The 25,758-nt window shown below is 42.8% G+C and overlaps 1 protein-coding gene and 1 long non-coding RNA gene across 15 annotated transcripts in view; one reads left to right on the top strand and one right to left on the bottom strand.

Annotated features, from left to right (window-relative positions):
• LOC132709694 (uncharacterized) overlaps window positions 1-15,234 on the top strand; it is a 41,863-nt gene extending 26,629 nt beyond the window's left edge. Inside the window, exons 2-4 of the long non-coding RNA XR_015729013.1 lie at window positions 10,946-11,052; window positions 11,366-13,122; window positions 14,969-15,234. This is a non-coding gene — a long non-coding RNA (uncharacterized LOC132709694). The remainder of the gene's footprint in view (window positions 1-10,945; window positions 11,053-11,365; window positions 13,123-14,968) is intronic.
• Window positions 1-25,758, bottom strand: part of PRR5 (proline rich 5) — a 100,416-nt gene that overhangs the window by 11,529 nt on the left and 63,129 nt on the right. For all 14 annotated transcript variants that reach the window (XM_087874286.1, XM_087874290.1, XM_087874284.1 and 11 more), the window contains 4 exons: window positions 22,978-23,058; window positions 12,709-12,757; window positions 10,266-10,323; window positions 2,831-2,922 (listed from right to left, as the gene is read on the bottom strand). In XM_087874286.1, coding sequence (XP_087730412.1) covers window positions 2,831-2,922; window positions 10,266-10,323; window positions 12,709-12,757; window positions 22,978-23,058 — 280 coding nt within the window. The remainder of the gene's footprint in view (window positions 1-2,830; window positions 2,923-10,265; window positions 10,324-12,708; window positions 12,758-22,977; window positions 23,059-25,758) is intronic.

Here is a 25,758-nt window from a genome sequence, read left to right as displayed (position 1 = left end):
CAGCGTCTTAGCCACTGAGCCACCGCATCCCCTACAGCTTTGCTGGCTGGGGAATTCTGGGAGTTGAAGTCCTCCAGGCTTAAAGTTGCCAAGGTTGGAGACCCCTGAACTAGAGGCTGTTCCGTGAACATTTAGTCTGAATAAAAATACAGGTTAGTCTTCGCCTTGCAACAGTTCATTTAGTGACCGTTCAAAGTTACAACGACACTGAAAACGTTAGAAAAACCCATATTAATATTAATTGATCTTTCTGAGAAGCGTTTCTCCCGGTACAAAGAATTACAGCGGAAAGTTCAAAATAAGTGACTTATGACCGTTTTTCACACTTACGACCTTCGTAGCAATCCCATGGTCACGTGATCAAAACTCAGACGCTTGGCAATTGGTTCATACTTATGACCGTTGCTTGCGTCCCAAGGTCATATGATCACCTTTTGCGACCTTCCGACAAACAAAATCAATGGGGGGAAGCCAGATTCACTTAACAACCGTGTTGCTAATTTATCGGCTGCAATGATTCACTTAACGACTGTGGCAAGAAAGGTCGTAAAATGGGGCAAAACTCACTTAACAAATGTCCCCACTTAGCAACAGAAATTTGGGGCTCAATTGTGGTCGTAAGTCGAGGACTACCTGTATTGGGATTCAGGCAGGGGTGAAATGTAAAATTTGTTACTACTGGTTCTGTGGGCGTGGCTTGGTGTGTGTGGGGGTTAATGTGACTGCGTGGGCGTGGCCAATTTTTTTTAAAAAAAAAACTTTTCAAAGCATTTTTTCTAATGCTTTGAAAAGCCTCTGCCGATCAGACAACTCAGCTGGGATCGTCAGAGACTTTTCAAAGCATTTTTTTTACCACCTCTTCAGCAAGAGGTTGCAGGAAAAAATGCTTTGAAAAGCCTCTGATGATCCCAGCTGAGCCGCGCGATCATCAGAGGCTTTTTTTTTACTTTTAAAAGCATTTTTTCATCGGAAGAGGTTGTAGAAAAAATGCTTTTAAAAGTAAAAAAAAAAAAAAGCCTCTGATGATCATATGGCTCAGCTGGGCATGGGGGGGTGGGCAGAGATTTTTGCTACCGGTTCTCCGAACCACCCGCCACCATCGCTACCGGATCGGGCGATCCGGTCCGAACCGGGAGCATTTCACCCCTGGATTCAGGACTGGTGAATTCACTATGGCAGTGATGGCGAACCTTTTCGGCACAGAGTGCCCAAACCGGAATGCATGTGCCCGTGCCGGAGCACTGGAAACCCAAAGGTGCTCCAAAAATGGCCTGAAAAACAGCCTGAAAACGGCCCGAAATTTTTTTTTTTATAGATTTGCTGCAAAGTTTTTGCTGAAAAGTTTTTATAGATTTGAAGTGTACGGATACTGTAATAAATTGTATTGGTTTATTATCCCCTCTTAAGGGAATTTCTTAGTATTCTATCTGCTGTCCTTGTTACCAATACATTGGATTCTTACAAAATGGACAGCCAAAAATCCTGAATATAATGTAAAAGCCTGAACAACACATTCTTGAACAAAAGTAACAGCGTTTAATCTGATGGGTGACTCGTGTCAGTGTTTCTAAACCTCAGCAATTTTAAATGTATGGACTTCAACTCTCAGCATGCTGGCTGAGGAATTCTGGGAGTTGAAGTCCTCACAGCTTATAAATTTTTGAGTTTGAAAAACAATGTCCTTCATCATACATAGCACATTAAAGTGAAACCTGCGTTTTTCAGAATATAGAGAGATTAGCAGAGTTGGAATATGTTTCTGAAACATATTGAGAAATCCCAGCACTGGAGAATGATGGACTGGAAAGTTGGAAAAAAAAACACATACTAGGCAATGTGTATTGTTGCCAAAAAAATGCACAAATGTGTCTACGAAGTTAATAAGTCAGACTCAACTCAAGATTGTCCTTTGCACCTTCTAATAGCAGTTCTAATTATGAATTCCATGGCAAGGCCAGGGTGAAATTGGAGGTTAATGTTATGGAAGTACAAAGTTCTATGAAATTTAAGTCAAAATCAAGAGTTTCAGGTTGGGGTGGGGGTGGGGGGAATCAGAATTTACTTTTGAGAATACACATTACAGAATAGCTTATTCTGTAGAGAAATAGGAAAAAGAGTTAGTTAAGAACTCTAGTAATTTTAATTTCTTTTTCAAAGAGCCTTGGTAGTACAGTGGTCTAAAGCACCCTGTTATTAAGACCAGCTGCTTGCAATTACTGCAGGTTCGAATCTCGCCAGGCTCAAGGTTGACTCAGCCTTCCATCCTTTCTAAGGTAGGTAAATTGAGGACCCAGTTTGTGGGGGCAATAAGCTGACTTTGTATAAAAATATACAAAAGGATGAAGGCTATTGCTTAGCGCATTGTAAGCCGCCCTGAGTCTCCGGAGAAGGGCGGCATATAAATCAAAATTAAATATATGTTTTTAACTCTTCTGTCTCTACCTTGGATCTATTTCCACAAGGAGCAGAGAGATTCCAAATGGACGAAACACCAAACAAGCCTTTCTTGAAATACACTGGAGCTGCAAAAGCCAGCTGTGGGACACTGGAAAAAGATTGGGCTCTTTAAAAAAAAAAAAAAAATTCAGAGAGTATGTTTGCACCAAAGGCTTTTTTGCCTTCCTATCTGAAATGCTGTTCAACTTAAGGGGCAGCCGAGGGAAATAACCCGAATAGCACAGCAGAGAAAAAACAAGTTTTATTTTAAATGTTTTTCCTGCATGGTGTTTTGCTAGACTGCCAAGCGAATGACCTGCAGCTCTCTTCATCAATCACTGGGATTCCATTTACTGGTTTATCCGGATTCTAAAGCACCACAATTGCATTTTACCTGCACAGGATAGAATATGGCCTGCAGCATGGGCAGGACATCGCTGAAAAAGAAATCCCAGGTTTCAGCCAACGTATCCAAAAGCTTCTGTCCTGTAAGTTAAAAACAACAAGTGAAATTAAACAGATGAACGTCTACAATGTAAGTAATCGTGTGGAAGGACAGGAAATTCTCGACCTAGGACCGTAATGGAGGCTGTCCATTATGGCCGTAAAGCAGTCACCATGTGACTAGAATTGTATTTGCCCAGAATTGGAAAGGTGAAGAGATTCCTGCAGATGAAAATGTGATTTAAGAAATTATTGGAATGTGCAGAAATGCCTTGGTGGCGCAGCAGACTAAAGCACTGTTAAGTAACACCAGCTGCCTGCAATTATTGCAAGTTCAAATCTCACCAGGCTCAAGGTTGACTCAGCTTTCCATCCTTTCGAGGTAGGTAAAATGAGGACCCGGTTTTTGGGGGCAATAAGCTGACTTTGTATAAAAAAGAACACCGCTTAGGCCCCCCCCCCGAAAACCCTACTAAGCAGGTATATACAAAAGTATGAAGGCTATTGCTTAACGCATTGTAAGCCGCCCTGAGTCTCCAGAAAAGGGCAGCATATAAATCGAACCAATAAAATAAATAAATAAATAAATAAATAGATTAACACTTGCAATTAGAGAGAAGGAAGAATCTGATTATTATAATATATGGGATTTATTTTATAAAGGGTTAGAGAATAAATATGAAAGTAATGTATAGTAAAGTAAAATAAGTTGAGAGAAACGTTATGATAATAGATATGTTAAGTATTAATATTAAACTAAGAGTAGATATAAATAATGAATATGGTGGTAAGCTTTAACTGTTTTGATACAAAAAATTTGTACCCAGACAACACACTGTTTAACGGATGACGGAATGTTTTGTATTAAAAGAAAATAAAAAAATTATTTAAAAAAAAACCTTGTAACCAGACCCGCTTTTAGGAACATTTTCGTGGCGGTCGTTAAATGATAACTGTGGTTGTTAAGCAAAGTCGAATCCATTGTGCGCTATGGTCTGTTTTTGCTGAAAACTAGAAGTAAACACTGGTTTTCGGCAAAAACAATATAAATCATAGTCACATGACTGTGGGTTGCTGCAAATGGTTATATATGGTTGCTGAGTGCTTGAAAGTCATGTGACTATGCTGGGGGGGAGGCTGTTGGATCATAAGTACCTTTGGGGCGGGGGGGGGGTACTGAAAGCCACCTACAGATATTCCTTGATTTAAGACCACAATTGAGCCCCAAATTCCTGTTGCTAAACGAGACATTTGCCAAGTGAATTTTGCTCCGTTTTATGACCTTTCTTGCCACAGTTGTTAAGTGAATCACACTGCAGTTGTTAAATTAGCAACACGGTGGTCAAGAGAATCTGGCTTCTCCATTGACTTGGATTGTCAGAAGGTCGCAAAAGGAGATCACGTGACCCTCCCCGGGACATTGCGGCAGTCATAAGACCAGTTCATTCCCACAGAGAGGGTCTCCTCAGGGTGCCATCAGCCAAGTTATGTCGGCTGGCGACACCGAGGGGGAGGGCCTTCTCTGTGGGAGCCCCAGCCCTGTGGAATGAACTGCCCCCGGAAATACGTAAGATCTCCGACCTCCGGGCGTTTCGCTGCGCACTGAAGACCCTGTTGTTCCGCCAGGCAGGGCTATCAACATAGTAATTTTAAATTGGGATATTTTAAATTTTTGGGGTTTTAAATTGGCCAAATTTATTTAATTATTTTAATTTTTAATCATTGTTGTGTCCTGTGTTTTTAAATTGGCTGTACACCGCCCTGAATCCTTCGGGAGAAGGACGGTATAGAAATAAAATTATTATTATTATTATTATTATTATTATTATTATTATTATTATTATTATTATTATTAATATGAGTAAGTTGCCAAGTGCCTGAATTTTGATCACATGAACATGGGGACGTTGCAGTGGTCGTAAGTGTGAAAAACGATCATAAGTCACATGACAAAGTTACAGTTGCTGTAACTTTGAACCAGAGGTTGTATTCAGCAGGTTCTGACCAGTTCTGGAGAACAGGTAGCGGAAATTTTGAGTAGTTCAGAGAACCGGTAAATGCCACCTCTGACTGGCCCTGCCCCCATCTATTCTCTGCCTCCCGAGTCCTAGCTGGTCGGGAGGAGATGGGGATTTTGCAGTATCCTTCCCCTGGACTGGGGAAGGAATGGAGATTTTACAGTATCCTTCCTCTGCCACGCCCACCAAGCCACACCCACCAAGCCACACCACGCCCACCAAGCCATGACACGCCCACCAAGCCACACCCACAGAACCGGTAATAAAAAATTTTGAAACCCACCACTGCTTTGAATGGTCTCTTAAGCGAACTGTTGCAAGTCAAGGACTACCTATATTTCATAAAATCCAGGAAGGAAAGGAAATTCTTTATTTTGTTCCCTTTCAAAAGATAGATGGAAGGTAAAAGTTCTCTTCCACAGATCTCTAGAACTGCATTTTCTACTTGAGACCCATAAGTGGTTCCTAAACAATTATAGGGTAGATAATAAGCCACACAGTGTCTTCAGGTGTGAGCCTGACATTTTCTTGCTATCTGTTAAAGCAGCCTGTGGTTTTTTTTTTTCCAGGCATCTGTTATCTTGTCTTTAACGAGTAGCTTCCTTAAACCTGCTCTAAGGATTCCTCAGAATTTTACAGAAGCTCGGAAAACAAGTTTAATGAATAACTGAAAAATGAATAACTTTAATGAATAACAGAAAAAATGCCAGATTCACATTTGGGCAAAGTCCAAAGCAATTACTTTCTAAGCCTGCACAGCTTAATGCATAAACAACGAATTAATGTGTAGAATTAGAAACGTGTATTTTTCAGATAATAGCCTATTGCATGCTTTCACAGAGCTGCAAACTGAAGCATGCAAAATATTTTCGGATCAAACATCCCATTCCCAACTTCTTGGGAATAACATTGCTTGGAAATGGAAGCCAGAACAAACTGTTTTAGAAGCGTTGGGAGTTACACAGTGGTGCTATTCAGCTGGTTCTATCCAGTTTGGGCGAAACGGCAGTGGGAGGCTCCACCCACCTGCACAGATGTCATCACGTCCCGTTTTTGATGCTCTGTGCATGCACGAAGGTGGTGCGTGCGGTCCCGTTTGCGAACCGGTAGTGAAGGTACTGTATTTTTCGGAGTATAAGATGCACCTTTTTCCCCTAAAAGAGGGTGAAAATCTAGATGCGTCTTATACTCTGAATGTACCCCGCCCAGCCTGTTAAATGGAGGTTTCAGAGGCTGAAAAAAGCCTCAGAAATGAAGCTTCAGAAAAAAAGCCTCCAAACAGAGCTTCAGAAAAAAAGCCTCAGAAACGAAGCTTCAGAAAAAAAGCCTCCAAACAGAGCTTCAGAAAAAAAGCCTCAGAAACGAAGCTTCAGAAAAAAGCCTCCAAACAGAGCTTCAGAAAAAAAGCCTCAGAAACGAAGCTTCAGAAAAAAAGCCTCCAAACAGAGCTTCAGAAAAAAAGCCTCAGAAACGAAGCTTCAGAAAAAAAGCCTCCAAACAGAGCTTCAGAAAAAAAGCCTCAGAAACGAAGCTTCAGAAAAAAAGCCTCCAAACAGAGCTTCAGAAAAAAAGCCTCAGAAATGAAGCTTCAGAAAAAAAACCTCTGAAGCTCTGTTTCGGAGGCTTTCAGAGGCAGAAAAAAAGAGTTTTTTCTGAAACGGAGTTTCAGAAGTTTCAGAGGCTGAAAAAAAAGCAAGGCACAGAGCTCACAACCAACCTGTTGCTAAAATTCACCTCTGGGAACAGCTGATTGGGGGTATTCCAGGAGGCCGATCCACCCACCAATCAGCTTTTTTCTTATTTTTTCTCCCCAAAAACTAAGGTGCGCCTTATACTCCGAAAAAGTGAATACCACCCCTGGAGTTACAGCTTTTGCCTACCTCTCGAGAAGAGTGTTTTTCAACCATGGCAACTTTAAGATGGGTGGACTGCCATGCTGACTGAGGAATCCTGGGAGTTGAAGTCCACCCAAAGTTGCCATGGTTGAGGAACGGTGCTCTAGAATGTTTTTGTCAAACGTTTCTGGATGTCGGGCTTCAGGTTTAACCCCTTTTCATATGTGTATACATGACGCAACCAACTTTTTCATCGTCTTGAGTCCTGCCAGGGTCTGGGCTGTGTGTGACATTGTGCGTTTTTAATTGCTTTACTTGTTTTTTGCATTGGTAAGCCACTTACGTCTACAGGAATAGGCAGCTGTAATGAATCCATCCTCTTCCTCATCATAGCAATAACACAATAAAGGTGGCAATGCTGTGTTGCACAGCCCATAGAAAAATGGACACTCCAACCAGGGTGCAAAGTTTACAGTCAAGTAAAATCAAGGCCTTGAAGAAGCAGCGTGCTTCTCCTGCCAACTGGGGGGGGGGGCTTCTTTAAAGAGCCAGAAAATAGTCTCACCTGCTCCTAAGGGGGAACCAAATCTCAGCCAGACCCTATTTTCAGCAATTTAGCTGGGGACTCTTCATCAGGCCTCTTTAGAATAGAATAACAGAATTGGAAGGGACCTTGGAGGTCTTCTAGTCCAACCCCCTGCTTAGGCAGGAAACCCTACACCACTTCAGACAAATGATTATCCAACATCTTCTTAAAAACTTCCAGTATTGGAGCATTCACAACTTCTGGTGGCAAGTTGTTCCACCGGTTAATTGTTCTAACCATCAGGAAATTTCTCCTTAGTTCTAGGTTGCTTCTCTCCTTGATTAGTTTCCACCCATTGTTTCTTGTCCTGCCTTCAGGTGCTTTGGAGAATAGCTTGACTCCCTCTTCTTTGTGGCAGCCCCTGAGATATTGGAACACTGTTATCATGTCTCCCCTAGTCCTTCTTCTCATTTATGTTTCAAGAGGCTGATAATTTGAAAGAAAAAAAAGAAAAGAAAAGATGAAGTGCCTTTCTGAGGCTACTGTTTGCTAAGCCGATTTGTTAGGCAAATTTCATTTCCTTGTTGGCCAGGCAAATCACTGGTTTGTGGTCGGGCTGGAAGGAAAGGCAGGAGGGTTGACATGTGTGAAGGAGACCAACAGGATGTTTAGTGAGGGCTGTTCAAGCATGAAAAGGAGTTGGAAAGGGGTGCTTCAGAGGACATATGCAGGAGCACCAATTGTGGTGTGGAAGGGCGAGTATGAATGGGAGTGAAGCCCCTGCCTTGCCTCCCCAGCACAGAGCTATCGGGTGAATACAAGGCAGTTTTAGATACAAGCTTAATTGCAAAGCATATTATAATATTTCAACGATAGGTGTTTATGTTTGGGTAGAGGGACCAATCATATTAGCAAGTACACACACTAATAAAACCTACAAGTATACTTAGAAGCAGGAGTGAAATGCTCCCGGTTTGGACCGGACCGTCCGATCCGGTAGTGATAGCAGCGGGTGGTTCGGAGAACCGGTAGCAAAAATCCCTGCGCCGCCCCCCCCCATGCTCAGCTGAGTCACATGATCATCAAAGGCTTTTTTCCCCTTTACTTTTAAAAGCATTTTTTCTACCTCTTCTGACGAAAAAAATGCTTTTAAAAGTAAAAAAAAAAAGCCTCTGATGATCGTGCGGCTCAGCTGGGATCCTCAGAGGCTTTTCAAAGCATTTTTTTTCTGCAACCTCTTGGCCGAAGAGGTGGTAAAAAAAATGCTTTGAAAAGTCTCTGACGATCCCAGCTGCGTTGCCTGATCGCCAGAGAGGCATTTTTTAAAAAAACCTCTCTGACGATCCCAGATGAGTTGCCTGATCGCCAGAGGCTTTTCAAAGCATTAGAAAAAATGCTTTGAAAAGTTAAAAAAAAAAAGTTGGCCACGCCTACCCAGTCACATTAACCCCCCCCCACCAAGCCACACCCACAGAACCGGTAGTAACACATTTTACATTTCACCCCTGCTTAGAAGAGTTTTTAACTGAATGGTTTGAACTCTATTTTTTTAAGTTAGCATGCAAAACCCTTCTCCTGCACCATCTTATCCACAGGTTTAGGAATGCTAATCTCCTCTCCTGCCTGCCTCTCCATAACTAAGACTAAGTTTATTTTTCTCACTTCTTCTGAACTCACCCTTCTCCTGTTCTCCAAAGCCAGCATCATCTGGTATGTCTGTCTGATTTCCTTCTGCCCTCTCTTGCCATATATTTCATCTTCTCCTTTCACTCCAGCAGCATCTTCTGCCTGAAGTAGATGATCCCCAGCTTCTGCCTACCAGCCCTGGCACCTTTTACAGGTAGTCCTCGAGTTACAACAGTTCATTTAGTGACCGTTCAAAAAAAAATTACAATGGCACTGAAAAAAGTGACTGATGATCCTTTTTCACACTTATAACCATTGCAGCATCCCCGTGGTCATGTGATTTACTCCATGGTCATATGATCTTGCTTGACCTCACATTTATATGAACTCACATTTATGATGGTTGCGGTGTCCCGGAGTCATGTGTGATTCCCTTTTGTGACCTTCTGACAAGCAAAGTCAATGCGGAAGCGAGATTCACTTTACAACCATGTTACTAATTAAAGAATTGCAGTGATTCACTTAACAAATGTGGCAAGGAAAGTCGTAAAATGGGGCAAAATTCACTTAACCAATTTCTCACTTGACCACATTCATTTTGGGCTCAGTTCTGGTCGTAAGTTGAGGACTATCGGTATGCTTCTTTCTTTCAAAACCTACCAGGCAGCTTGCAGGGGATTTTAAGAAGTTGAAACATTTTTTCCCCTTTCCTTTTCTTCCTCTCAATTCTTTTGTGCCTAAACCATGTGCTTGATCGTCAGACCACAAGAGAAAATTGACCCTGACTCTTGCACATAATATTATTGTTTCAAGGTAGTTCATACTTCCAGATGCGGTGCCTCTTTAAAGCAGCCACGTCATTTTTCAGGTTTGCATGTAAAGACCCAGCTGCTTTAAAGAATCATCTCCTTAAAGCAACCGCGTGGCTGTTTCCATATGACTTCTTAAAGCAGTTGTATCCACTCTCAGGCTGTGTGTACAGGAGTCTGAAAAAAAAGGATACTGCTGCTTTAAAGAAATATAGTGCTTGCATTCCTGTGTCTTCTTAGCACCTCTCTGGAATCTTTTTTTTTTTTTAATTTTGATTTATATGCCGCCCTTCTCCGGAGACTCAGGGGGGCTTACAATGTGCTCAGCAGTAGCTTTCATCCTTTTGTATATTTATACAAAGTCAGCTTATTGCCCCCACAACTGGGTCCTCAATTTACCTACCTTAGAAAGGATGGAAAGTTGAGTCAACCTTGAGCCTTGGCGAGATTCGAACCTGCAGTAATTGCAGGTAGCTGGTCTTAATAACCAGCTTAATAACAGGGTGTCTTAGACCACTGTACTACCAAGGCTCTTGGTAGTATTTTGAAACATACACAGCCCTTTAATCACCTTCGTAAAATCGGATCTTATCCCTCAGGATCACCATGCCTTTTGTGAGCAGCTGATTCTGAAAAGAGAACACAAAATAGTGTCAATTTTCATTACACACTGTATTTTAACTGCAGAGGGTTTTTTTTTTTAATGACAGCTCACTAGAAAAAGAAACGTTCACAGCCTTTAATTGTTTGGCCCCATACATAATATTACACTGTGTGGGATTTCCCATCTTATCATATCATGGCAGAAAAATGATAAAACCTTCAAAAGGTCTTCATCAGAGGTGGCATTCAGCAGGTTCTGACCAGTTCCGGAGAACCGGTAGCGGAAATTTTGAGTAGTTCGGAGAACCGGTAAATACCACCTCTGACTGGCCCCGCCCCCATCTATTCTCTGCCTCCCAAGTCCCAGCTGATCGGGAGGAAATAGGAATTTTGCAGTATCCTTCCCCTGCCACGCCCACCAAGCCATGCCAAGCCAAGCCACGCCCATAGAACTGATAGTAAAAAAATTTGAATCCCACCACTAGTCTTCATCCCTTTGAAATGGGACAGAGAGGGTAGAATTATACAGCCTAACAGTGTTTGCATGTAGTTTTTAGATGAGGCCAAGGAAAGGCAGGGATTTAATATGTCCTTTAAATCTTGGTATTTAAAACTTGGTATTTGCCTTTCAATTATTTTGCATTCTAGGAAGACCTACCAGCTTGTAATTCTTGCTGAAGATATGGACTGCTTTCTTTAGTCCAGCTATCAAGATGTGCTAAATAACCCATTCTGAAGATGCCCTATTATCAGAAGTATTTATTATTATTATTATTATTATTATTATTATTATTATTATTATTATTATTATTATTATTTAATCTTTAGTGAGATTCACAGCCTTTGAGGCTGTTTAATAGCTCAGCAGCTCGAGTCCTAACCAAGGACCTAGGAACTGTTAAGGTATCGTCGGAGGATGTAAGCTGTTCCGAGTAAGGTGGTTTTTTGTAGAGTCAAAATGTTCAAGTCCGGCAAATTTAGAATTTCTAAATAGCGGGGTAGCCCTTTGGGTATTGCTCCAAGGACTCCAATTACAATCGGGACAACACACGATTTCTTTTTCCACAGTCGCTCAACTTGAATTTGCAAATCCCGGTACTTTGTGATTTTTTCTTGCTGCTTATCTTCAATCTGTGCATCACCAGGTATTGCAATGTCAATGAACCATACTTTTTTCTTTTCAACTATTGTTATGTCAGGAGTGTTGTTGTTGTTGTTGTTATTATTATTATTATCATTATCATCATCATCATCATCATCATCATCATCATCATCTGATATTTTGGGAATTTTAGCACCTACATTAGCCCTATGCCCTGTATGCACTTCCTTGGGGGTTGTGTTTGACCCCCCTCTCTCAGCTTTTAGAAAATCAATAAGGGTGCATCTCTGCCAACAATTGCATTAACTTTAGGATTTAAGTATCTGTAGATTTTGTTAACTCCTTTTCGTTCTCATCTGAGTAGGGGGGGGAAGAGTAAAAATCTATTAAACAAACAAATAATTTGGAGGTTGCTTTAGAGCAAAGGTTCTAATTGGCCAGACGTACTTCATACCAAACATAGTACTTATCAAGGAGAACAAATTTATATCCAGGGCACCATATCAAGATTGTGATTAAAACCATACAATCAAAGCTGTACCATCCCTTATATGTGTTTCAATGCACATGAAAAGAAGCAGGGCTTTGATCCCACAGTTACAGCTGCCATCTTGATTTTTACTCTCGGGCAGTTGATATTTTACCTCAGGGGTGTCAAACTGGCGACCCGTGGGCTGGATGCGTCACACGCAGGCAATGGCCACCCCAAGTCCGTGAAGGGAAAAAACGTCGCGATATGTCACGTGACAGCAACGTGACGAGGCGAGTTTAACACCCGTGTCTTACATGAACCACTTGCACTGATTATGTTAACAGTATTTTGGAAAGCTATCATCTTTAAAAGATCCTTCTTGAAAGTATATATACTCTTTTCAAATATGATATACAAGTTTTATATGCTAATCCATACATGCCAATTTTTTGTACCCACATAGGACCGTTTTGCAATTATTTTGCAAATTACCATGACACCAAATCATCTTCTTACTGGACTAACTGGCTTACAATGGAAGGAATCTTTGCTGCCTGAGAACACTTATATGCACTTCTAGTGGGATCCAGACACGAAGCAAGCATTGTGTTTTTCGTCCAAGTTACAGTACTCTTTCTGGATATGGTTCTTTGAACCTGAAGCATCTTAAGATGAAGCACAGTGCAAATAACCAAACAGAAAATTTTGGTGTTTAAATTTCTTAGAAGGGCAAAAGCAGCTATCAGTAATTTATTTGGTAACTTGCTTCAGCTAATAATAAAACTTTCACTAAAACACTGAAAGAGAAATAACACCAAAACAGAAGATTATACAAACCTGTAAATATTCAGTAAAAAAAGATCCCAACTCAGTTTTCAGAAGCTGCCTGTTCCAAAAAGAAAAAAAAAAATCGTAATAAATGAAAAAGGTCATGGTATTTTAGTATACATTTATTGAATTTTATGTTACTCATGGTTGTTGCAGTACAAATGCACAGATTGTCAGAAAACATGATGAGAGAAGACGATGCTTTACTGGAATTCTCTAATTTGAGTCCTGACAACTACACAAATAAGCCACATTCTTTGTATGTACTTTTGTTTCCTACCTAAATAGCAATCAAACCTAATTCTACTAATAGGTGCTGAGCAGAGGTGGTATTCAGCAGGTTCTGAACAGTTCTGGAGAACTGGTAGCTGGTAGTTCCACGAGCTGCACTGGTTGCCAGTTTGCTTCCGGATCCAATTCAAGGTATCAGTCCTTACCTTTAATGCCCTGCATGGCATGGGTCCTGGTTATCTGAAGAATCACCTCACCTCATTGGGATTGGCCCACCCCACTCACGCCGGCAGAAGGGGCATGCTGCAGACCCCATCTTTTAAGGAAATTCAGCTGGTGGAGCCCCTTTTCTCCCGTGGCTCCCATCCTCTGGCACATCATGCCCTCCAAATTGAGATCCACACCCACATTTTTGGCCTTCCAAAAGGGTGTGAAGGTCTTGGGGGTTTGCAGGGGTTTGGGAGAACCTCTAGCTAAAATTCTGTGTAGTTCGGAGAACCCCCAAATCCCACTCCTGGCTGGCCCCTCCCCTCCCAGAAGTCCCCATGTGGCCCGTTTTGGATGTGGGTAATTGCAGGGCATGCGCGGAGGCTCACAAGGGAGAAAAACAAGCCTACTGGAAGTTCAGGAAGGGCCTCCGGAGGGCCTCTGGAGCCTGTTTTCGCCCTCCCAGAGGCTCAAGGGATGGCTCCGGAGCCTGGGGAGGGCAACCCTCCTGGCTGTGGTGCAGGAGGCCGACTAGGCCACAACCACCCAGCAACCAGGCAGAGAACCCCTTACTAAAATTGCTACCAACCTGCCTTCCATTGAGGACCTGTATACTGCATGAGTCAAAAAGAGGGCTGTGAAAATATTTACAGACTCCTTGCATCCTGGACATAAACTATTTCAACTCCTACCCTCAAAACGACGCTATAGAGCACTGCACACCAGAACAACTAGACACAAGAACAGTTTTTTCCCTGAACACCATCACTCTGCTAAACAAATAATTCTCTCAACACTGTCAAACTATTTACTAAATCTGCACTACTATTAATCTTCTCATTGTTCCCATCACCCATCTTCTCCCACTTATGACTATATGGCTGTAACTTTGTTGCTTGTATCCTTACGATTTATATTGACTGTTTCCGAGTAGGATTCAATTTCTTATTTGTATCCTATGACTGTCATTAAGTGTTGTACCTTATGATTCTTGATGAACGTATCTTTTCCTTTATGTACACTGAGAGCTTATGCACCAAGACAAATTTCTTGTGTGTCCAATCACACTTGGCCAATAAAAAATTCTATTCTATTCTAAAATTTTTGAAGCACACCTCTGCTCAAGGCCCCAATGGGATCTTATTCTGAGGGTGGATAATAGAGTTATGCATGCATCCTGTTCTTGAAACACATTAACTTTAAACCAGAGATATTTTTATTAGGGATTTTACCAGAAATGTATAATAAAGAACTGAGATATTTAATTGTGAATGTTTTAACAGCGGCTAGAATTGTATTTGCTAAAAATGGGAAAAAAGAGAAAATACCCACTGATGATGAAGTTATTAAGAAAGCTATGGAATGTGCTGAAATGAGTAAATTGACATTTGAAATTAGAGAACAGGAAGACAAACAATACTATTTGATATGGGATTTGTTTTATCAATGGCTAGATAATAAAGCATGGAGATGAAGTATGAATTATGAAATTAACGTAATGACAAAATATATGAAGTGGTTTTTTTTTTTATGGGAGATAAGCCTTTGTCAAATAATCGTTAAATGAGAATAATAATATAAAGGGATATATAAAATTGTCAAATAAGAGAAATTAAATTATTTGTAATCTTGGATATGGGATTAAGCACAAAAGAATTTTAACCGATCAACACACCTTCTGTGATTGTATTTGAATGATGGTTGTTTTTATGTTTTGTTATGTTTAAAAATAAAAAAAAAAATAAAAAAACAAAACGAGGAGACGGCGGGTGCTGGTGGAGCCTATGGAGAAGTTGCCAAAAGCCTACAGTTCCCCCCTTTACTCCAACAGGCAACGGCGATGGATGTCGAGCACCACTTGGGCGTGTGGTGCAAAGCTAACGCCAAGTGGCTGGCTACCCAGGAGCTCTACCAGGTGGAGGAGGACTTCAGCTACCAGTCTGCGCTCCAGAAGCCGATGAGAGAACACCCGGTCACCTCGACAAGGGAGCAGAGGACCATGATCCTCAAGTGGAGGAGGACCCCTGGACGTCAGCGAGTCGGTTTTCACTAGGTCGTGCCAATATGACATGTCCAATAAATCTATTCTTTGAGGAATCTACCTGCCTCAGTAGTTTTGATTGCTATGGGTATGTTACTTGAAACCCTGACAGCCAGTTTGATGTAGTGGTGAAGGCATTAAGCTAGAAACCGGGAGATTGTGAGTTCTAGTCCCACCTTAGCCACAAAGGTGGGACTGGGTGACCTTAGGCCAGTCATGTTCTGTCAGCCCTACGAAGGGGGCATTGGCAACCCACATCTGAGAAACCTTGCCAAGAAAACTACAGGGGCTCATCCAGACAGTCTCCAAGAATCGGACATGAGTGAATAGAAGAAAAATAACTTGTGAGCGATAGGCAAAGGTTGATTTCTCAGAACTCTTTTCATAGCAAAATTAATGATTACACAATAGTGATGGACCAAAGTATATTAAAGTTTCCTGGATTGAACTTGGCTCTCCGTGGTCCTGCTGTAAGACTCTCAAACTAGCTTCTCCCAAGTTTGAGAATAGAATTAAGGCTGACATTGGCTGGTGGTTCACTAACCTGAGAAAATGGCCATGTTATAATCTATCACCGTGATGGCGAACCTATGGCACGCGTGCAGAGGTGGCACACAGCGCCCTCTCTGTGGGCACACGAGCCGTTGCCCCAGCTCAGTGCTGTACATGCACGCACGCCTCCCACTGGTCAGCTGGTCTTCGGGTCTCTGCTGCACATGCATGGGTGGCCACATGTGGGGAGGGGCGCATGTGCAGGGTGTGTGTGAGGGGCCCTGTGCGTGCATGCATGTGGGTGTGTGCATGCATGCGCAGGGAGGCAGGGTGCATGTAGGGGGCTGTGTGCACATTGCATTTTGGGGGTTCGGCCACGCACGCACATTCATGCACACACACGCTTTGGGCAGGTGGTAATGGGAGCGACATGGCGTTCCCATGTAACACCCCTCCTGCGCGAGTTGCACTGGCTCCCGGTGGTCTTCCGGGTGCGCTTCAAGGTTTTGGTTACCACCTTTAAAGCGCTCCATGGCTCAGGACCTGGGTACTTGCGGGACCGCCTACTACCACCAATAGCCTCCCACCGGCCAGTACGCTACTCATAGAGAGGGGCTCCTCTGGGTGCCGTCGGCCAAACAATGGCGACTGGCAGCCCCCAGGGGGAGAGCCTTCTCTGTGGGGGCACCTACTATCTGGAATGAGCTCCCCCGGAGATACGGAGGATTCCGGATCTGCGCACCTTCCGCCGCGCTCTAAAGACCTTTTTATTTCACCAGGCGGGCCTGGCCTAACTTTCTCCCTCTTTTTAAACAATTTTAATATTTTAATATTTAATATTTTAATATTCAAAGTTTAAATTTGTTTTAAATTCACTGGGGTTTTAATTTGTCTGGGCCAAACTATTTAATTCGATTTTATTTCTGCTTTTTAAATTTTGCATGTATGCATTTTATTGTTGGCTGTTCACCGCCCTGAGTCCTTCGGGAGTAGGGCGGTATATAAATCAAATAAAAGTAAAAGTAAAAGTAAAGGGCACTCAGTCCGGAAAAGGTTACTCATCCCTGATCTATCATGATCTAATGCAATTTCATCAGTTGTGCTCCTTTGCTACTTGTCCTGCAGGCAGCCATACATTTCCTTATTTCTTACAGCCAAATGGGAAAGAAGAATCGGGATCAGGAAACACAGCGGTTAAGACTTTGGTCTTAGAACTTGGTGTTATCATTTTCTTGGCCTTTTAAAATTTGAGCCAGGATGAGGTAGTTAACAAATGTAGTCTCAAATCAGCCTCAGGAAATGGGTGGTGTCACCGACTTCCTTGGTTTTAGAACAGGAAATGCATCTTTCTAGGGGCAGAAATTCTACCCAGTTCCCCAAATTGAAGATTCTACTTTCTTGCAAATTTGTATACGTTAAGCATGGGCGTTCTAACTAAGGATAATCAGGATTTTCTCTTCATAGCTCAATGTATTTTTAAGGGTATACTCAAAGATCAATGAAGACGCTCAAAAATGAAAGCTGTTAATTCGAATGAGTTTTTTTTAAAAAAAAAGATATAAGGAAATATTTTTTTTATTAGAAATAAGCAAAAAACATTAATCGTAAGCTTTTCTCTGGGTCAATGACTTTCATTTGAGGAAGAAGAACAGGGCCAAAACAAAAAACAGGACAACTCCATTTTACTCCCGATATTCTGATAAATATCTGGCCACCAAATCAGATACTGTTTAGTGAAGAGGTGTCAAACTCAAGTCTGGGGGCCGGATTTGGCCCGCGGGGTACTTAGATTTGACCCGTGGGCAGCCCTGGAAACAGCGAAGGATCGGCCTGCAGTGCCTCTGCCAGCGAAAACAGAGTTCGGAAGGACTTCCGTTTTCGCTGGCAGAAGGTTGCAGGAGGCCGTCGCAGCCAAAAACAGAGCTCAGGGGCTGTTTTCATTGGCAGAGCTCTTGGGCCACCACAGGCACCCCAACACAAGTGATGTCGAGTTGGCCACGCTCCCCCTGGCTCCCCCAAGGTCGAACACAACCCTGATGCGGCCCTCAATGAAATCGAGTTTGACACCGCTGGCTTAGTGTAACTGCTGAGGTTCAGAGATCAAAGCCAGAGGGGTACAGGAATCCTACCTCTCACGGTAGGAGTGATCTACTCAAGAAGAAGCTACAGGTAGTCCTCGACTTACAACAGTTCATTTAGTTCAAAGTTACAATGGCACTTTAAAAAGTGACCTATGACCATTTTTCACACTTACAACTTTTGCAGCATCCTCATCCTCATGCGATCAAAATTCAGATGCTTGGCAACTGGTTCACACTTATGACGTCGCTGTGTCCCAAGGTCATGTGATTCCCCTCTTGTAAAGCAAAATCAATGGGGAAACCAGATTCCCTTAACCACGGTGTTACTAACTCATCAACTGCAGTGATTTGTCTAACAACTATGGCAAGAAGGTCGTAAAACGGGGGGAAAAGTCACTTAACAAATGTCTCACTTAACAACAGAACTTTGGGGCTCAATTGTGGTCCTAAGTCAAGGACTACCTGGCTTAGAGTCTTAACTAGTTATGATCAATACTCACTACCCTCTGAGTGCAAGCCAGGACTTTCCAAGAATTGTGCTCCTCCTTGATAGTCTGCAAATACTTGTGACAACGACCAAGGAAGCACCTCTTAGCTTCAAAACTTGTCTGATCAGGGAACCTGCTTTCTTGTTGACCTTAGTCTTAAAATGTAAAGGTTCCCCTTGCAATATGTGCTAATCGTTCCTGACTCTAGGGGGCGGTGCTCATCTCCGTTTCAAAGCTGAAGAGCCAGCGCTGTCCAAAGACGTCTCCGTGGTCATGTGGCTGGCATGACTAAACGCCAAAGGCGCACAGAACGCTGTTACCTTCCCACCAAAGGTGGTCCCTATTTTTCTACTTGCATTTTTTACATGCTATCGAACTGCTAGGTTGGCAGGAGCTGGAACAAGTAACGGGAGCTCACCCCATTACGCAGCACTAGGGATTCGAACCTAGTCTCTCTTAACTGCTGGTTAACATTGAGTACTTTATATCCTGAAACTACAAGTAGTCCTTGACTTATAACGGTTTGTTTAGTGACCGTTCGAAGTTACAATGGCACTGAAAAAAGCGACTTGTGACCGTTTTTCACCCTTATGACCTTTGCAGCATCCCCATGGTCACGTGATTTACATTCGGATGCTTGACAATGATTCACATTTATGACGGTTGCATTGTCCCGGGGTCATGTGATCACCTTTTGCGAACTTCGGACAAGCGAAGTCAATGTTGGAGCCAGATTCATTTGACAAACGTGTTACTGATTTAACAACTGCAGTGATTCACTTAACAAACGTGGCAGGAAAAGTCGCAAAATGGGACAAAACCCACTTAACAAATCCCTCACTCAGCAGCATAAATTCTGGGCTCAACTATGGTCGTAAGTCAAGGACTACCGGCACTTAGCAATTCTGCCCAGACTGCTTTTTCAACTATTCACCTTAACTTTTTACTATACTGTGTGACTCCTTCAAAGAAGAGCACTATGAGTCAGTGCCATGTGAAAAAGCATCTTGAAGTTTCTTGGAAGCCCAATACCACCACCACCAAATTCCATTCTGATCAGCTAAGTTCTGTTAAGCAAAAGGGAGCTTGCATTTCAAAGGAGAAAAAAGTGGGTGGGAAGCTCCGAAAACCGGTTCAGACTTGTTGGTGGGACTTCCTAAGCATTTGCACAGGCTTAAGAAGGGACAGCAGTTGCTTGCTCAGTTTCCTGTTCATTTTCCTGAAGGCATGGAGTTCACTCTTAGGTTAGAGCAGGGCAGGGGTGAAATGTAAAATTTGTTACTACTGGTTCTGTGGGCATGGCTTGGTGGGGGGGGGTGTAATGCAGGGGTGGGTTCTAATTTTTTTTACTACCGGTTCTGTGGGCATGGCTTATTTTGTGGGTGTGGCTTGGAGGTCATGTGACTAGGTGGGCGTGGCTAGCTGGTCAGAGTCATTTCTGGAAGGTCCTCGCACTTACGACCAGTCCTCGCACTTACGACCCGACTCATTTGTTTGCTTTTAACACTGATCAGCTGTAGGACGGCCCTTTGAAGCCCCACGGCAAGAGTTTAAACAGTTTTTTTCCCTCTAGCCATCAGCTGGGACTCAGGAGGCAGCAATAGATTGGGGGTGGGACCAAATAAAAGGTAAGAATAACATGGGAGGGCGGGGGGAGGAGAACCGGTTCGGTGACGTCATCTCGTCACCGCTACCGGCTCGGCCGAATTGGACCGAACCGGGAGGAACCCACCACTGGTGTAATGTGACTGGGTGGGCTGGCCAACTTTTTTTTTTTTTTTTAACTTTTCAAAGCATTTTTTCTAATGCTTTGAAAAGCCTCTGCCGATCAGGCAACTCAGCTGGGATAGTCAGAGAGGCTTTTTAAAAAATACCTCTCTGCCGATCAGGCAACTCAGCTGGGATCATCAGAGACTTTTCAAAGCACTTTTTTACCACCTCTTCGGCCAAAAGGTTGCAGAAAAAAATGCTTTGAAAAGCCTCTGATGATCCCAGCTGAGCAGCGCGATCATCAGAGGCTTTTTTTTTTACTTTTAAAAGCATTTTTTCGTCGGAAGAGGTGGTAGAAAAAATGCTTTTAAAAGTAAAAAAAAAAAGCCTCTGATGATCGCATGGCTCAGCTGGGCGGGGGGGAGGGCAGGGATTTTTGCTACCGGTTCTCCGAACCACCCACCGCCATCGCTAGTGGATCGGGCGATCCGGTCTGAACCGGGAGCATTTCACCCCTGGGGCAGGGGTCTCCAACTTGGCAACTTTAAGACTTGTGGACTTCAACTCCCAGAACTCTTACCCCCACAGTACTGGTTTCCAGAGAGTTAAGGCATCTGTGTACCAAGTTTGATTGAAATTGCTCGTGGCATTCCAGAGTTATGCTGGAACACACACAGAGCCATTTTTATATATATAGATTGGTAATTTTACTACCCTTATTCTCAATCATCCTTTAGTTCCCTTATATAAACCGCATCATACTTTTTTACCCTATTAATTTTATTCTTAAACTTTCAATTAGAATTTCACTTGCATTTGTTATATGATTTTAGAGCTTGTTTTACACTAATTCAATGTGAACTCTTTTGTTTTGTTGGTCAATGACTGAAATGAAATGATGGCCTGATTGGTTCTCCAAGCAAATTTAAAGCCCAAATGTTTGACGATTTGCTATGAGGATTCTCTCCGTGGGAAATGAAATCTGTACTGGCAGCAAGACCTGGCTGGGTGCAGCACAGAACATTATGCATTTCTGCCTCCCTACTTGGCCTTAAGGATTTGCAATAACTGACTCTACCCATCACTGGGTCCATGCATGGATTTTACTGATATTAGAGCATCCCCATCGCATTGCACAAATGGCATGGATTAGTCCCCATCTCATTGCACAAATAGCATGGATTCTGTAACCTGTGCAAAGTTGCCATATAGACATCATATCATATGGCTCCTATTGACCCCTATGGGAACAACACCTTACAAGTGAGGGCCAAAAACCAAGATGGCGCTCACCACCCTGTTACTGAAGCTGCCATCTTGACTTTTTGACCCGATCTGCAGATGGCAAGCCTGCATCTATAAGCCACGGTGGCACAGTGGTTAGAGTGCAGTACTGCAGGCTACTTCTGCTGCCTGCCGGCTGCCTGTAATTTGGCAGTTCAAATCTCACCAGGCTCAAGGTTGACTCAGACTTCCATCCTTCCGAGGTGGGTAAAATGAGGACCCAGATTGTTGGGGGCAATATGCTGACCCTGTAAACCGCTTAGAGAGGGCTGAAAAGCACTGTGAAGCGGTATATAAGTGCTATTGCTAACTAACACAACCCATCAAAGGCAAATCACTTGTGCCGATTTACCACCAGCCGATCAAATACTTAGAAGTGAAGGCTGGGCAGCACAAGCAAACTGCAGCCAACGACTTAAAAGCCAGACATCATCACACCCCAACCAGCATCTAAAAAGCCACATACAACAGGCACTGTAAATACCACATAGAGTATTTTCTCTAGCTTTAGAGCTAGAGAAAAGTTCCCTGAAGATGGGCTTCAGCGCGAGTCCGAAAGCTCAGAAGACAAAACCTCTGGTTCCGGTGACTGACCCAGATTGGAGCCTGCAGCATTATCCTGGGACATGTTATATTCATCTTCATTCTCAATGATTTAATTAGGGCATCAGTCAGAACCCTTTGTTGTTTGAATGATTGGATATAGATCTTTTCTTTCCTGACCTATTCTTTTTCACCCCAGTGACTTTCAGGTACATTGGACTGTGACACGTGCATCGTCTTGCATAAATTAGCGTATTTTTCGGAGTATAAGACACACTTCCTCCCCCAAAAGAGTGTGAAAATTTGGGTACGTCTTATACACCAAATGTATAAGATGAGGCACAGAGGAGGCGATGGTCTATGGCAATCCCTGCAGCCTGGAACAGCTGATTGAGGGTATTCCGGGAGGCCGATCCACCCGCCAATCAGCTGCTCATGCTGAATCAGGCTGCAATAATGTACTGAAGCTGACCTGGTTGTTCACTATTTGCTGCAAAGACGTGTCAGAGTTTGCAGCAGCAAGCAAAAGGAGAGGAGCAGAGGAGAGGAGTTTCAGTTTCAGAGATCAGCACAGCATGCAGCTTTAGAACAATTGACCTAAGCCACGCCCAGGCTCCTTTTTTTTTTTTTTTAAATTTGATTTATATGCCGCCCTTCTCCGGAGACTCAGGGCGGCTTACAATGTGTTAACAATAGCACTTCATACTTTTGTATATTTATACAAAGTCAGCTTATTGCCCCCACAAACTGGGTCCTCATTTCACCTATCTTAGAAAGGATGGAAGGCTGAGTCGACCTTGAGCCTTGGAGAGATTCGAACCAGCAGTAAATTGCAGGCAGCTGTGTTAATAACAGGGTGCTTAGACCACTGTACTATCAAGGCTCCTTGCTGTCTCCTTTCTTGTTGCTCACACAGCAAATACTGTTTCTGTTTCCAAACAGTCTCAAACACTGACAGGACGCTAGCCAGATGAATACTGATGGATGCTGGTAGGCAGAGGCAGAATTTATTTTTTTCTTATTTTCCTCCCCCAAAACTAAGGTGTGTTTTATACTCCGGAACGTCTTATACTTCAAAAAATACGGTATTTAAAACTACTGCTGAGTATTAATCCATTCGGTCCAATTAGTTGTTGAAAATGCTTAGAAAGCAGTGAGAAATTTATCTAGCAGCAGGGATAGAAAATGTTGACTTACTCACCTGACTCCTTCATTGAGATTGTAAAGATCGTGGTCCGCAAGGCCCTTTCTCTGAAACACAGCTATGACTCCATTTTGGATACTGCAAGAGAAAGGTGAAGAAATATAGACTGAATTCCTAATAATAATACTCCAGTAAGCACGGTTTATTTTGGGAGGCAAGAACCCCCAGCTCAGAGGTGGGTTTCAGCAGGTTCTGACCAGTTCTGGAGAACCGGTAGTGGAAATTTTGAGTAATTCGGAGAACCGGTAAATACCACCTCTGACAGGCTCTGCCCCCATCTATTCTCTGCCTCCCGAGTCCCAGCTGATCGGGAGGAAATGGGGATTTTGCAGTAATCTTCTCCTGGAGTGGGGTGGGAATGGAGATTTTACAGTATCTTTCCTCTGCCATGCCCACCAAACCATGCCACGCCCACCAAGCCACAGCCACAGAACCAGTAGTAAAAAAAATTTAAATCCCACCACTGCCCCAGCTGCTGCAGATGTTAAATTAGACTGTCAAAAGAAAAGATACAAGACTCTGGAGTAGAATCTTCAGGCCAGCTTCAAATTTCCCACTAAGCTAAAACCAAACTCAGTTTCCTTTAAGTTCCTGGTAACTACATTAACTACCATCTTTCAGTCATCTGTTAAGTTGTCTGACTCAAATGGGGTGACATGATTGCAGTGTTCCAATATCTCAGGGGCTGCCACAAAGAAGAGGGAGTCAAGCTATTCTCCAAAGCACCTGAAGGCAGGACAGGAAGCAATGGGTGGAAACCAATCAAGGAGAGAAGCAATCTAGAACAGGGGTCTCCAACCTTGGTAACTTTGGTCAAAGCTGGCTGAGGAACTCTGGAAGTTGAAGTCCACAAGTCTTAAAGTTGCCAAGGTTGGAGGCCCCTGATCTAGAACTAAGGAGAAATTTCCTGACAGTTAGAACAATTAATCAGTGGAACGACTTGCCTCCAGAAGTTGTAAATGCTCCAACACTGGTAGTTTTTAAGAAGAAATTGGGCAACTATTTGTCTGAAATGCTATAGGGTTTCTTGCCTGAGCAAGGGGTTGGCCTGGACTAGAAGATCTCCAAAGTCCCTTCCAACTCTGTTATTCTGTTAAATAACAGCATGGGGAAATCACATTGGTCCTCCATTCTCCCCACTTTCAAAGGGCATGAAGAAGTAGTATCAAACTCATAACACCGCCTCTCGTTTGGAACAACTTTGCCACTGGTGTTAACTCTAGTCTTCCTTAAGGTACTTTAGGAGCAAGCTTAACACAGATTGTCCTTGATTTATGACCATGATGGAGCCCAACATTTCTGGAGGAACGTTGTCCATGGGATCGCGATGGGTCGGACACAACTTCGCAACTAACAACAACAAAAAACCAACACAGGTACTTTTTGGGTAATATGTCTATGGAGATTCTCAGTCATTCAGGTCATAGTTGTCCCAAAGATGCTTTTTTCAAGAGGCAACTGGACTGTAACAGTAACAGAGTTCGAAGGGACCTTGGAGGTCATCTAGTCCCACCCCCTGCTCACGAAGGAGATCTATACTAGGGATTCGAACTGCCGACTTTTCTGATCGACAAGGTCAGCGTCTTAGCCACTGAGTCACCTAGCCAGGCTGGCTTGTTTTTCTTTGAAGACGTTTCGCATCTCATCTAAAGCTTCTTCAGCTCTGAAGAGCTGGATAAGAAGCAAAAATGTCTTCAAAGAAAAACCAGACAGTCCAGGTGCCTCTTGAAAAAGCACCTTCGGGACAACTATTTGGGTAATAAATACCAGGATGTTGGAGGAGGCAAAAAAGTCAATATGGCAACCACAATTGTGTGTCTTTTTTACATGTATCAGCTAAGATTTGATTGTTTATTTAAGCTTTGATTACATAAAAAAGTTGTCCTTTACTTGCTGATGGACTTTTATCTATTCCAGGTTTATGCTAATTTTGCTGACTGCATTCAACCCTATGAGTTTTTGATATGGCATGGGTTACTATTTTAATCTTCTCTATATAAATGACTGTGTGTGTTTGTGTGTCTGTGTGTCTGTGTCTGTGTATAACTCTGGAATGCCTTGAGCAATTTCAACCAAACAGATGACTTACTCTCTGGAAAAAAATAATGTGGTGGTAAGACACATCTAACACCTCCTGGGGTGTTTGTGTTCTGTTAAGATACAGCCTGTTGTGCCTTAAAATGGCTTCTACTGGACTGCCTAAAAATGGCTTCTACTGTACAGCACAGTGGAGTTGCCATGGTAATGGCTTCACAGTACTCCACAAGGGGACTCCCTCTGGTAAGGGGAAAAATCCAACATTAGAAATTACGTTTGGTCCGGACATTTTCAACAAGACTTTGATTATTCTTGAGGACAAATGTATGGCCATGATCAATAAAACATTACTGCAACTCAGCCTGCCTGCCTGCACCACTATGAGACCGACATGACGTACTTCACGCAGATTACATATGAGAAAAGAACTACAACACTGAACAGTTTAGTGCATATATCGCGGACAAGAAGCCACTTCTAAATCAAGATCAGAAAAAAGCATACCAAATGATCATGGATTAGCTAGCAAAACAACAAGGTGGTATCATTTTATTTAACGCTTCTGGGGGCCACAGGGAAAACATTTTTAACTAATTTCTCGCCGAAATCAGGGCTCAGGGTTAAGTTGCTCTTCCTGTCTAATACAGGATTGAGATGAATAAATACCCGGGCAACGCCAGGTTATCAGCTACCGTGTTTCCCCGAAAATAAGACCCTATCTTATATTTTTTTGAACCCTGA

The sequence above is a fragment of the Pantherophis guttatus genome, chromosome 7, assembly GCF_059756535.1.
Source record: "Pantherophis guttatus breed Tessera chromosome 7, ASM5975653v1, whole genome shotgun sequence".
Taxonomy (NCBI): Eukaryota; Metazoa; Chordata; class Lepidosauria; order Squamata; family Colubridae; genus Pantherophis; species Pantherophis guttatus.
This window is presented reverse-complemented; position numbering and strand designations above follow the sequence as displayed.